Source organism: Rhincodon typus, chromosome 38 (assembly GCF_021869965.1).
Source record: "Rhincodon typus isolate 14 chromosome 38, sRhiTyp1.1, whole genome shotgun sequence".
Lineage (NCBI taxonomy): Eukaryota > Metazoa > Chordata > Chondrichthyes > Orectolobiformes > Rhincodontidae > Rhincodon > Rhincodon typus.
The window spans coordinates 885,102-896,623 of record NC_063369.1 but is presented as its reverse complement, the minus strand read 5'-3'; the positions used below and the strand labels follow the sequence as shown (position 1 = coordinate 896,623).

Sequence of the window (11,522 nt, the reverse complement as noted above, 5' to 3'; positions counted from 1 at the left end):
TGCATGACCTGGCCCCTCCGAACCATATTCCAAGCTCCTTCAGGTAAGCTGTCCTGACAGCGAAGGGGATAAAAGTTTGGTTGGCCTAGTTACCCTGCCTGACTCCAGATTTGATCAGGAAGCTTTCTGACTGCCACCCATTAATTGAGACTACACTAACCATGTTGGTATAGAGCAGTCGGATCCAATTGCAGATTCTGTCCCCAGAGCCCATTTTGGAGACCACATCCCACGTAGGTTGAGATACCCTGTCAAAGGCCTTATCCTGGTCCAGTCTGATGAGTCAGGCAGTCAGGCATCCATTCCCCTGTCCTGCACATGGGTGATCATATCCCAACGTGCATCCCTGAGGAGTGCAAGGCTCTCAGAGATCATACAGCACAGGTTTGGTTGGGCTGAATCATCGGTTCCAGAGCATACCTAACCCGGTTGGCAATGACCTTAGACAGGATTTTGTAATCTGCATTCAGCAGTGGAATTAGTCACTAATCCACACCAACCCTCCAAAGAGCATCCCGTTCTGCTCCACCCCCCTACCCTATCCATGTAACACTGTGTTTCCCATAGCTAATCCATCTAACGGGGCAATTCAGCATGGCCAATCCACCTAATCTGCACATCTTTGGACTGTGAAAGGAAACCAGAGCACACAGAGGAAACCCATGCAGACGTGGGGAGAATGTGCAAACCCTACACAGTCGCCTGAGGGTGGAATCAAACCCAAATCCTTGGTGCTGTGAAGTAACAGTACTAACCACTGAGCTACTGTGTTGTCCCTGCTGGGAAATCCTGCAGACAGAAAATATTTGCTGGTTGGAAACTGCAGCAATCCAGGAGGACTTGCTTCACGATGAAGGTCGGGTCGACCTGTGATCCTTCCTCCATCTTCTTCAGAGTCACCCTGACTATACTGGGGACACCCTGGCCTGGGGCGTGGGCACTGGCAGAGGCCATAGCCCTGGTTGGCTGGTCACTGAATTTCATTAGGGTGAAGCCAGCGTAAAGGTCCACCAATTTCAGCTCAACTCACCTGATGATCCACCAAGTTCTGCTCACAATCACAATCCAGCAATGACCTCAAGATCTGCTGATGATGAAGATTCTCAGCCCAGACTCATCCCGGATGATGGCATCTCTCCTGCAAGAGTATTTTAGCCCGCCTGGCCTTTTAACTTGAAGGAAGCAGTGTCTTACCACAGTTCTTGTTCTTTTTAAAGGGAGAATACTTGTTACCTTTGTTAAAATGCACATTTCTAGGAAAGGTTTCAGCAAATCGAAAGTTGAGTTGCAGGCACCAAAACGAACTTGTAAAAGGTGCTAATATCAACACCATTCCAAAAAACACGTTAAATGCAATTATGCTCCAATTCTGGCAGGTAATAAAGTGTATTCAGGAAGGCGTCTTAACAAACAACAGACGGGATGAAGAAACAAAATACTTAACTTGGGAAACAATAATATAACAAAAGTAGTACCAATCTAATCACCTTGCATTGGTGGCACTGACTGACTGCTTAGGATGTAGGGTCAAGCAATCTAAATGGCTCAGACTTCCTTCAGGAAACTCCAATTATTTGTTTCAAATGAGATTATTAAAAGCTGCTTATACCTTTAACATTGTCTGGTGGACCTAGGTTCTCCATTACGGTGCTGTTTCTTTTGACATTATATGTTTGGTTAGGCCAGTTTTGGAATACTGTGTTCAGTTCTGATCTCCCTGCTATCGGAAAGATGTTGTTAATCGAGAGGAGTCAGAAAAGATCTACAAGGATGTTGCCAGGGTTGGAGGGTTTGAACTATACGGAGAGGTTGAATAGGCTGGGGCTATTTTCCCTGGAGCGTCAGAAGCTGAGGGGTGACCTTACAATATCATGAAAGGCATGGACAGGGTAAATAGTCAAGGTCTTCTCTGCAGAGTAAGGGAATCCAAAACTAGAGGGCATAGGTTTAAGGTGAGAGGGGAAAGATATAAAAGGGACCCAAGGGGCAACATTTCATGCAGAGGGTGATGTGTGTGTGGAGCGAGCTGCCAGAGAAGGTGGTGGAAGCTGCCTTGATTTGCCTTTCCAACATACAGCACCTCATATTTATCGAAATTAAACTCCAACTGCCATTCCTCAGCCCATTGGCACATCTGATTAAGGTCTCATTGTACTCTGAGGCAACCTTCTTCACTGTCCACCACACCACTAATTTTGGTGTGATCTGTAAACTTACTAACCATACCTCCTATGTTCACATCCAAATCATTTATGTAAATGATGAAAAGCAGTGGACACAGCACCGATCCTTGTGGCACACCAGTAGTCACAGGTCTACAGTCTGAAAAGCAACCCTCCATCACTACCCTCGGTCTCCTACCTTCAAGCCAGTTACAAATCCAAATGGCTGGTTCTCCATGTATCCCATGTGGTCTCACCTTGCTAACCAGTCTATCATGCAGAACCTTGTTGAATGCCTTAATGAAGTCCATATAGATCACATCCACTGCCCTGCCTTCAGCAATACGCTTCATTACTTCTTCAAAAAACTGAATCAAGTTAGTAAGACACCATTTCCCATGCACAAAACCACGTTGATTATCCCTAATCAGTTCTTGCCTTTCCAAATACATGTAAATCCTGTCCCTCAGGATCCCCTCCAACAAATTGTCCACAACCGATGTCAGGCTCACCGGTCTACAGTTTTTGGCTTTTCCTTATCCCGTTTCTTAAATAGTGACACTACATTAATCAACCTCCAGTCTTCCCACACCTCATCTGTGGCTGTCCATGATACAAATATCTCAGCAAGGGGCGCAGCAACAGACCATGGGTCTGTTTTTAAAAGGTACCTGAATGGGTATAAGAATAGGAAGGGTTTAGATGGATATGGGTCAAATGCTGGCAATTGGGACTAGATTAATTTAGGATATTTGGTCGGCATGGACGAGATGGGCCAAAAGATCTGTTTCAGTGCTGTACATCTCTACGACCCGATGGCATAACTTCACTTTAATCGGCACACAAAACCCCGGCACTCTCGATAAACCGGCAAAAGCGATAAGCTAGCGGCCAGTGAGTGTGAGAAGGCTGACTGCCGGTAGTTCCGTATTTCCCCCACTGCCGGATAAGTGGCGCACTTGGCACCTTCCTGCTTCCTGTTCCGCCATATTGTTTGGGACAGTCAGAAAGTGTTGGCGGTTTTTGTGAATTGCCCATCTGCCGTCATGGAAACTTCAAAAGCCGGCACAGGCAGCAAACGTAAACGTGTGGTACTGACACTCAAGCAGAAAATAGAAATATGTCAGCGGCTTGAGAAGGGAGAGAAGCGCAGTCAGATCATGAACGAGTTCAACATTGGCTCGTCCACCATTTATGACATAAAGCACCAGAAGGAGGAACTGCTGAAGTTTTACACATCTTCAGAGAGCAGCAGGAGTGCGGATAAGAGGCGCACACTGAAGAAACCTAAACTCGAGGAACTTGACAGAGTGCTGTACGAGTGGTTTGCCCTGAAGCGCCTCCAGGGGGTTCCGATGACAGGGACAATCCTGATTGAGAAGGCCAAGGAGTTCTACACCAAGCTGCAGCTGACAGAGTCTTGTGCCTTTTCTGAAGGCTGGCTCACTTGTTTTAAATTACGGCATGGGATACGGCACCTTGACATGTCAGGGAAGAACACAGCAGCTGATTGCGAAGCTGCGGGATCGTACTGTGATCATTTCGCAAAGATCGTTGCTGAACACGGTCTTTCACCCGACCAGATCTATAATGCTGATGAGACCGGGCTGTTCTGGAGATGCCTTCCCGAATCAGTTCTTGCAGGATCTGGTGAAGCTAGCGCTGCTGGATTTAAGAAGAATAAAGACAGGATAACAGTCCTCGTTTGCGCCAACGCCGCTGGAACTCACCAGATAAAACTTTTTGTCGTCGGGAAATCCAAGAATCCATGTGCTTTCAAGAATTTGCGTCATCTGCCTGTTAGATACAGTGCTCAGAGTAATTCATGGATGGACGTTCAATTATTCACTCATTGGTTTCACTACATTTTTGTGCCTTCAGTTAAGCAGCATTTCAGAAAGAATGGAAAACCCGAAGACAGCAAGTGTATCTTATTGCTAGACAACTGTAGAGCTCATCCTCCGGAGTCGAAATTGGTGTCAGGAAATATTTTTGTTATCTATTTGCCACCGAAAGTAACTGCGTTAATCCAGCCCATGGACCAAGGGATCATCGAAAATTTAAAGTGTCACTACAGAAAAGACTTCTTACGTAAACTTTTGAGCAATAATGAAAAGATTACCGAGTTTCAGAAGGCGTATAGTTTGAAAGATGCAGTGTATAACTTAGCTTGTGCTTGGAAGTTGGTTAAACCACAGACTTTAAGGCGTGCTTGGCATAAATTATGGCCTAATGTAAGTTTATCTTCAGATGAAGAATTCAAAGATTTCAGAATTCGTCAGAAGAAAAGTACAGTCATGGAAATGGCTTTGATGATGAAAAATGTGCGAAGTGATGAAAATCCTATGTGTAAATTGAGTGAACAAGAACTGGAACTATGGGTTGATGTTGATAAAGATGTTAGTGTTGTGCATGTGTTAAGTGATGATGAAATAATTAAGAGTGTCTTGAATCCAACAAAAGAGAGAGAATCTGAAAGAGAAACTGACGAAGAATTGCATGAAGTGAGGGTTTCTTGGGCTAAGGCTGCAGAGGCATTTCAGGTGGTGCTTAAATTTGCTGAAACTCAAAATTGCTACACCGTGCAAGATGTCATTCGGCTACATTTATTGCACTCTACATTCTTACAGAAAAAACAAGATTATTTTAAGCAAGCTGACATTCAGGATTTGTTTAAGAAAGTGCTGATTCATAAGGGTTCTGGTGATCCTCATAATGAAAATGCTGAACCAGGTGGTGATCCTTGCATGGTAGTGACTGATCTTGATGATCCTAGTCATGTGATTGACACTGATCCTAGTGATAATGTTTAAGTCTAATTTACATTTATGTTATGATCTATAAATTTTATTTAAGGCAAAGTTGCATTATTATTTAAGTGATTTATGCTGTAAATAGAGTACAGCAAACTTTTTTATTAACTGGCACCTATGGTACCAGGGGTGCGCTGGCTGATCAACCAGAATATTTTATCAACCAGCAGACTTCTGGTCCCATAGGTGTCAGTTAATAAAAAGTTTGCTGTATGTGATTGTAATCCACAGGCACTGAGAGTGATGCAAAATACAGTGATACTGTCAATAAGAAGCAGCAATGTATGAACATAGAAACAGACAATTTAGTAGCAGCAGTAGGACATTTAGCCCCTCTAGCCTATGCTATCATTTGATAAAATTATGTCTGATTTGACCACAGCCATAAACATACATTTCTGCCTATCCCTGAAATCATTTCAATTACTTTTTAGTTAAGAATTTATCTACCTGCCTTGAGCACATTCAGTGACCCAGCCCCAATTGCTCCCTATGAAGACAGTTCCAAAGATTCATGATCCTCAGAGAGATATTTCCTCCTCATTGCCATCTTATTTTTAAACTGTGTCCCCTCGACATGAACTCCTCCGCAAGGGAAAACATCCTCTCAGCACCCAGCCTGTCAAGTCCCCTCAGGATCTTATGTTTCAGTAGGATCACCCCTCATTCTTCTAAACACCAATGGTTACAGGCTCAACGTGTTCAACCTTTCTTCATTAAGTAACTCCCTCACTGCAGGAATCAGTCGAGTGAATCTTCTCTGCATTGCTTTTGATGCATTTACATTCTTTTTTAAATAAGGAGACAAAAACTAAGTAATACTCCAGATGTGGCCTTAGCAATGTTCTCCACAACCGTAGTACAACTGCCCAACTTTTATTTTCTATTACTGTTGCAATAAACAACAATATTCAGTTTGTCTCCTGAAACACTTGTCGTGCCTGCATACTGACATTTTGTGATTCATGCATCAGGATGTCCAGACCCCCTGTAGCTCAGAGTTCTGCCGTCTCTCTCTCCGTTTAAATAACATGCTGCTTTTCTGTTCTCAACAACAAATATCCCTTTTAACAGAACAATGTAACCCCTTTCAAAGGGCAATCCAGGCTTACTAATACTGTAAGGTCCTCTGATGGAAACTGCAGGAGGAGCACTTACAATGCTAACCACAGAACAAACACTATCTGACTGCAGGCACATCTTTACAGACAAGAATGAAAAAATGAATGGTATTTCCATCAATCCATTAATAATGAATATTATAAAATTTCATTGTTGAGATTGGTCATTTTTTTCAAACTTAGATGCACTCTAAAAAACTTTTAATTTATTCCAAATTTAGATTAATGACTCAGTTTTCTTATTGAATTTTGTCTCAGACCTCAGGGTCACAGTTACTGCAGTTCAGCTTTCCTTTCACCAGGGGGTGTCACAGCATTCTGTGACATTCTGAAGCATTCTGTGTTCGTGATCTGATACTGCACTTTTCAATGTACGCAAGGATCCCAGGTAACACAGCAGGTTTCATTCCTGAGTACATCCATAAGTCAATTGGTACAGAAGTCAGAACACAATACATAAGTGTAAAATATTTGTTTGTAAGTATGAGTTCACAAGCAGGATCCCGTTCCTAAATATCAGAAATTCTAAGTCAGACATTTGTAAAATGGCTACCTCTGTATTTTGAAACAGTTTGAACAATTGCATTTAAATTGCCCATTTATCACAAAGAGCACCCCATGAATCTTCACCAATAGTGGAAAGGATATCAGATGTTGACCAGGCAAGATTAGGAATTGCAAGCAAATGTTCAGAGTCAGAAATGAGATTCCAAGACAGATGGAGAGCTTTGTGCGAGTTCAAAAGAGAAGTACTGTAAGCCCAGTTTTAAATTGTTTCATTCAGCGCCATTGCTCTTTAACATTGCACATATGACGGGGCAGTTTATGCGCATTTAGCGGGACTTCTGCTTCAGCATTGTTTCGTGCCAGGGCCAATATAATGTTTTGTGACTTAATGGCACTGTTTTGGAGCAGCCTGTACCATTCCCCAACTCTTTCTCACCCCATCAACCTCTCTCTCTCCCTGACTCTCTCCTGTATCCCAAATCTCTCTCTCCGTCTCCCTGTCTCCTTGACTATTTCCCATTCCCCAACACTCCCCTATCCCTGACTCTCTCCCACTCCCCAACTCACTCCCGTTTCCTGACTCTCTTTCCTACTCCTTGACTCTATTGAGAGCCTCACTTCTGACTCCCATTGCTGTTACACATGCAAGAAAGGGAGGCTCATTTTAATCTGGCAAGACCAGCAGCTTTAGTGTCAGGTACCACGCAGATCCATTGTGGATATCCTGAGCTAATTAAAAATATATTATCCACCCACCCCCAGTGAGATTAGAACTCCCCCCTTGCCACCTTCACAGTCTCTCAAACTCAGCGCCCCCATATCCAAGGGCCTGCCAAAACTCCAGATTGCCATCCTTCAGTCCACCCTCCATTTGTCCTCCTTCAGGAACTGGCTGTAGTCCCAGCAGTGGCCATCACTTGAACCTAGGCTGCTGGGACTACAGTGCCACCAGCAATCCAAAGGGCCTGCAGAACTGTAAGGTGGCATTTCTTCCCTAGGTGGACCATGTGGGGAGAGGTCTCATTCTTAGTCACTTAACACTCTGAGTGCTCTGTGGCTGTGGGCAGCCAGTTTCAGCAGGGAGGTGTTCTGGTGGTCCAGCCTCGCATTTGTGTGGTGCGAATGTTACTTCCCATTTTTCAACCCAAGCCTGGATATTGTTTGGGTCCCATTGCATTTGGCATAGGCTGCTTCAGTATTTGAGGAGTTGTGAATGAGGCTGAAGATTGTGCAATCATTGGCGAACTCCCCCACTTCTGACATTATGATGGAAGGAAGGATATTGATGAAGCAGCTAAAGATGGTTGGGCTGAGGACACTAGACTGAGCAACTCCTGGAGAGAGATCCTGGAGCTGAGATGACTGACCAATAGCTGCAACCATCATCTTATGTGCCACGTATGACTCTAACCATTGGAGAGCTTTGCCCTGAATCCCAATAAATCCACTTTTGCTACAGTTCCTTAATTTCACAATCAATCAGATGTGGCCTTGATGTCAAGGGTTGTTATTCTCACCTCATCTCTGGAATTCAGTTCTTTTATCCATGTTTGAACCAAGTCTATAATGAGGTCGGGGGGCAGAGTGGCCCTGGCGGAAGCCAAACTGGGCATCAGGGAGCAATGCAATCTCAAGGGATATGGGGATAACAACGCAAAATGATATCGAAGTAAATCAGTCGTGATCTCACTGAAAGGTGCAGTGAGCTCACAGGGCTGAATGGCCTTTTTATTATGTTCTTATTCTGAAATACAATGCATTGTTTAAATTTGTTGTACTTACATCTTCTGCATTCACAGCTAGGACACTGCTGCTCTTTTTCATGGTGAGAGTGTGTGGTCCAGTCCTGTGCTATGGAGACGGTGGTCACGGTGTATAAACTTCAGCCAGTCTGCGATGAAAGTAATGTGCTGGTCACTGCATCAGGAGTTACCAGTCCTGATTTCAGTTGTATGAAGACTGTGTTGCCTGGAGTCTGCGAGTATTTTAGCCAATTATTTTCAAATTATTGGCACCAGGTATAAAATGTTTGCAGTTTCTAATGTCTCCTGTAAATGAAAAACAAAGTATTACATGTTCATGTGAATTTAGGCAAAAATAAAATTGGAGAGAAAATTAAAACTTTTGCAAAACCTCAGTGTCTGACCAAGATTGCTTTTGTGTTCCATGTGCTGTGTCATGTGAAACATGTACCTCACATATGGCTTTATTATGTGATATTCATCCTTTTGAACAACCACAGCAAGCTCTACCTTTTCTTCTTATCTAAAATCTTTGAACTTGACATGACCTCCCTACCTTACCACTCACTATTCAGATCCCTTTACTCTGGTTTTCTTCCTATATACTGCGTCGAAATAGCATTTGACACGATCTCCTTAAACTGAAGTGATATCTGTCTACAAAATGTGATTCGGTGAATCATATCATCCTCCTCTGCTACGTCTCGCTTGTATTCCACAGCTTGCACCCTTTCCTGCTTCTCTTTCAGCCCCCACTATGGTAATCTCCAGGGTGTCCCAAGATCCATCCTTAGTTGTCTTTAAATGCTGCCTCTCAATGACAACTATTCTATGCAACCTTGCGTACCATACTGAGGAAAATTGTCAAGTCCTTGGAGAGGTACAAAGATTTGCCAAGTGCAACTCTTCAGTACTGAAACAATCCATGCTCATAAACAGCAAGACCAGGATAACATTCAGACTTGGGCTGATAAATGACAAGGAATATTTGTGCTTCACAAGTGCTGGACTATCTCCAACAAGAGGGAATCTAACCATCTCCCACAGACATTATTTAAATTGCTGAATCACCGACATCATAGAACACATAGAATAGGAGCAGGGGGAGAACGTATAGTTCATCAGGCCTGCTCTGCATTTATTAGGGTTACAGCTTATTGTAGGCTTCAGCTCCACTTTCCCACTCAATTCCCTGAGAAACCAAAATCCTGTCTATCCCAGACTTAAGTATATTTAATGATGGAGCATCCACGATTTTCCAGTGTGGAGAATTCTAAAGATTCAAAAAGTGAAATAAATTGTCCTCACCTCAATCCAAAACAATTGGCCCTTTATTCTGAGACTATGCCTCCATGTGTCTATCTAGCCTACTGTGCCCTTTTACAGTCGTGTAAGTTTCAATGAGATTGATGCCTCTCATTCTTCTAAACTCCAGAAAATATGGGCTCAAACCACCTAACTTCTCATCACAATCCCTGCCAAACCCCAGTCCAGAGACCAATCCCACGAGGCTTTGCTATTCTAGCTCCTATGCAGCTTTGTCCCTCGTTAAATATAGAGATCTAAACTGGACACAGTATTCAAGATTTAATCTCAAAATCCTGTACAATTGTAACAAGATCTCTTTTTCTGCACCCCAATAAAGACCAATATGCCAGTTGCCATTCTAATTGGTTGCTGTATTTGCATGCTATCTTTTTTGTGTAGCTTTGTAAGAGCAAATCTAAATCTCTTTGAAGATCAGCATCAAAATATTCTACTTTTCTATTCTTATGACTCAAATGAATAACTTAACATGTATCCATTTTAGACTTCATATGCCATCTTGCTGCCTACTCACCTAACCTGTCTGTATCTCTTTACAGTTGCTCTGTGTTTTCAATGCAGTTTACATTCCCACCTACATTTTCCAACTAACCTCCATCAACATCCTAGGATTTAGCATTCATTAGAATTTTAACTGGATGGCATCCATAGAGTTACTGTGGCTACAACAGCAGACCGAGACTGCAAACTCTGCAGCAACAAACTTACTACAGCCTGTCCAGCATCTGCAAGGCACAATTCCCCAAAGCTCATTCATCAGCCCCTTCCAAACCCGCAACATCTACCAACTCACAAAGACAAAAGGAACAAATACATGGGAACACCTTGGCCTACAAGTTCCCTGTCAAGCCGCACACCTTCCTGACTTGGAAATGCATCCATTCCTTTACTGTTGTTGGGTCAAAATCCTGGAACTCCCTTCTTAACAACACTGTTGAGTCCACCTATACCACGTGGACTACAGCAGCTCACCTCCAGCTTCTCCAAACTGATTATGGATGAGCAATGAATGCTGGCATAGCATCACCCACATCCCATTAACATGTAAAAAGACCAAAATAGAATGCTCTATATTTACTGGATGAGTGCAGCTCAATTACAGGAGATGCTCAGTACCATAAGAATATAAAAACTTCAGAAATAGGAATGGAGTAGAACAAACAACTCACTGAATCTGCTCTACCAATTAACATAATCGTTACTGAATTTCTGTCACCACTCCATGTTGCTGCTCACTCCCCATATCTCTTGATTCGGTGAGATCAAAATCTGTCCATTTCAGCCTCAAACATTCTCAACAACGGAATATCTACAACCCCCAGGATACAGAATTACAAACATTCAAAATTCTTTCACTGAAGTAGTTTCTATCTTTCCTCATCTGATAACAATTGATGCTAAATCCATTGCAAATTTTACATGCGATTGATAGACTTGTGTTAAATAAATGCCAAATAGCTTTAGTTATTTATGTATTTTTTCCTTGGATATGGGTCACATAAGCCAGACTAGGTAAGGATGGCAGATACCCTTCCCCAAGGGACAGTAATGAGCCAGATAGGTTTCTACATCAGTTAATGATCATCACCATTACTGAGATTAGGTTTATAATCAAACTTTTACTAACTGAATTTAAATATAACCAACTGTTCTAGTGGGATTTGAACCTGTGTTGTCTGGATTATTAGGTTAGTGACATTATCACTATGCCACTATCTCCCCTGAATATTGGCAAAGCTGAATGAGGAGTGTGAGGTTGCAGATCAGTCGTGATTTCGCTGAATCTCACTCATTCAGCTGAATGACAAACCCTGTTCTAATGTCTCAATATATACCCATTATAGTAAAACT

The 11,522-nt window shown here is 42.7% G+C and overlaps 1 protein-coding gene across 3 annotated transcripts; it reads left to right on the top strand.

Moving 5' to 3' along the window:
• The first annotated feature begins 3,116 nt into the window (after positions 1 to 3,116).
• On the top strand, positions 3,117 to 8,740 carry LOC109920291 (jerky protein homolog). Of its 3 annotated transcripts, XR_007265758.1 has the most exons (3): positions 3,117 to 4,396; positions 6,355 to 6,484; positions 8,403 to 8,740. XR_007265758.1 is itself a non-coding variant. In XM_048618093.1 (2 exons), the coding sequence occupies exons 1-2, from the start codon at positions 3,209 to 3,211 to the stop codon at positions 6,418 to 6,420; spliced, it is 1,254 nt and encodes a 417-aa protein (XP_048474050.1). In that variant the 5' UTR covers positions 3,117 to 3,208; the 3' UTR covers positions 6,421 to 8,708. The 3 variants fall into 3 exon arrangements, 2 of the variants coding, with proteins under 2 accessions (XP_048474050.1, XP_048474049.1); XM_048618093.1 differs by having other exon boundaries at positions 6,355 to 8,708; XM_048618092.1 differs by having other exon boundaries at positions 3,117 to 8,711.
• Positions 8,741 to 11,522: the final 2,782 nt, after the last annotated feature.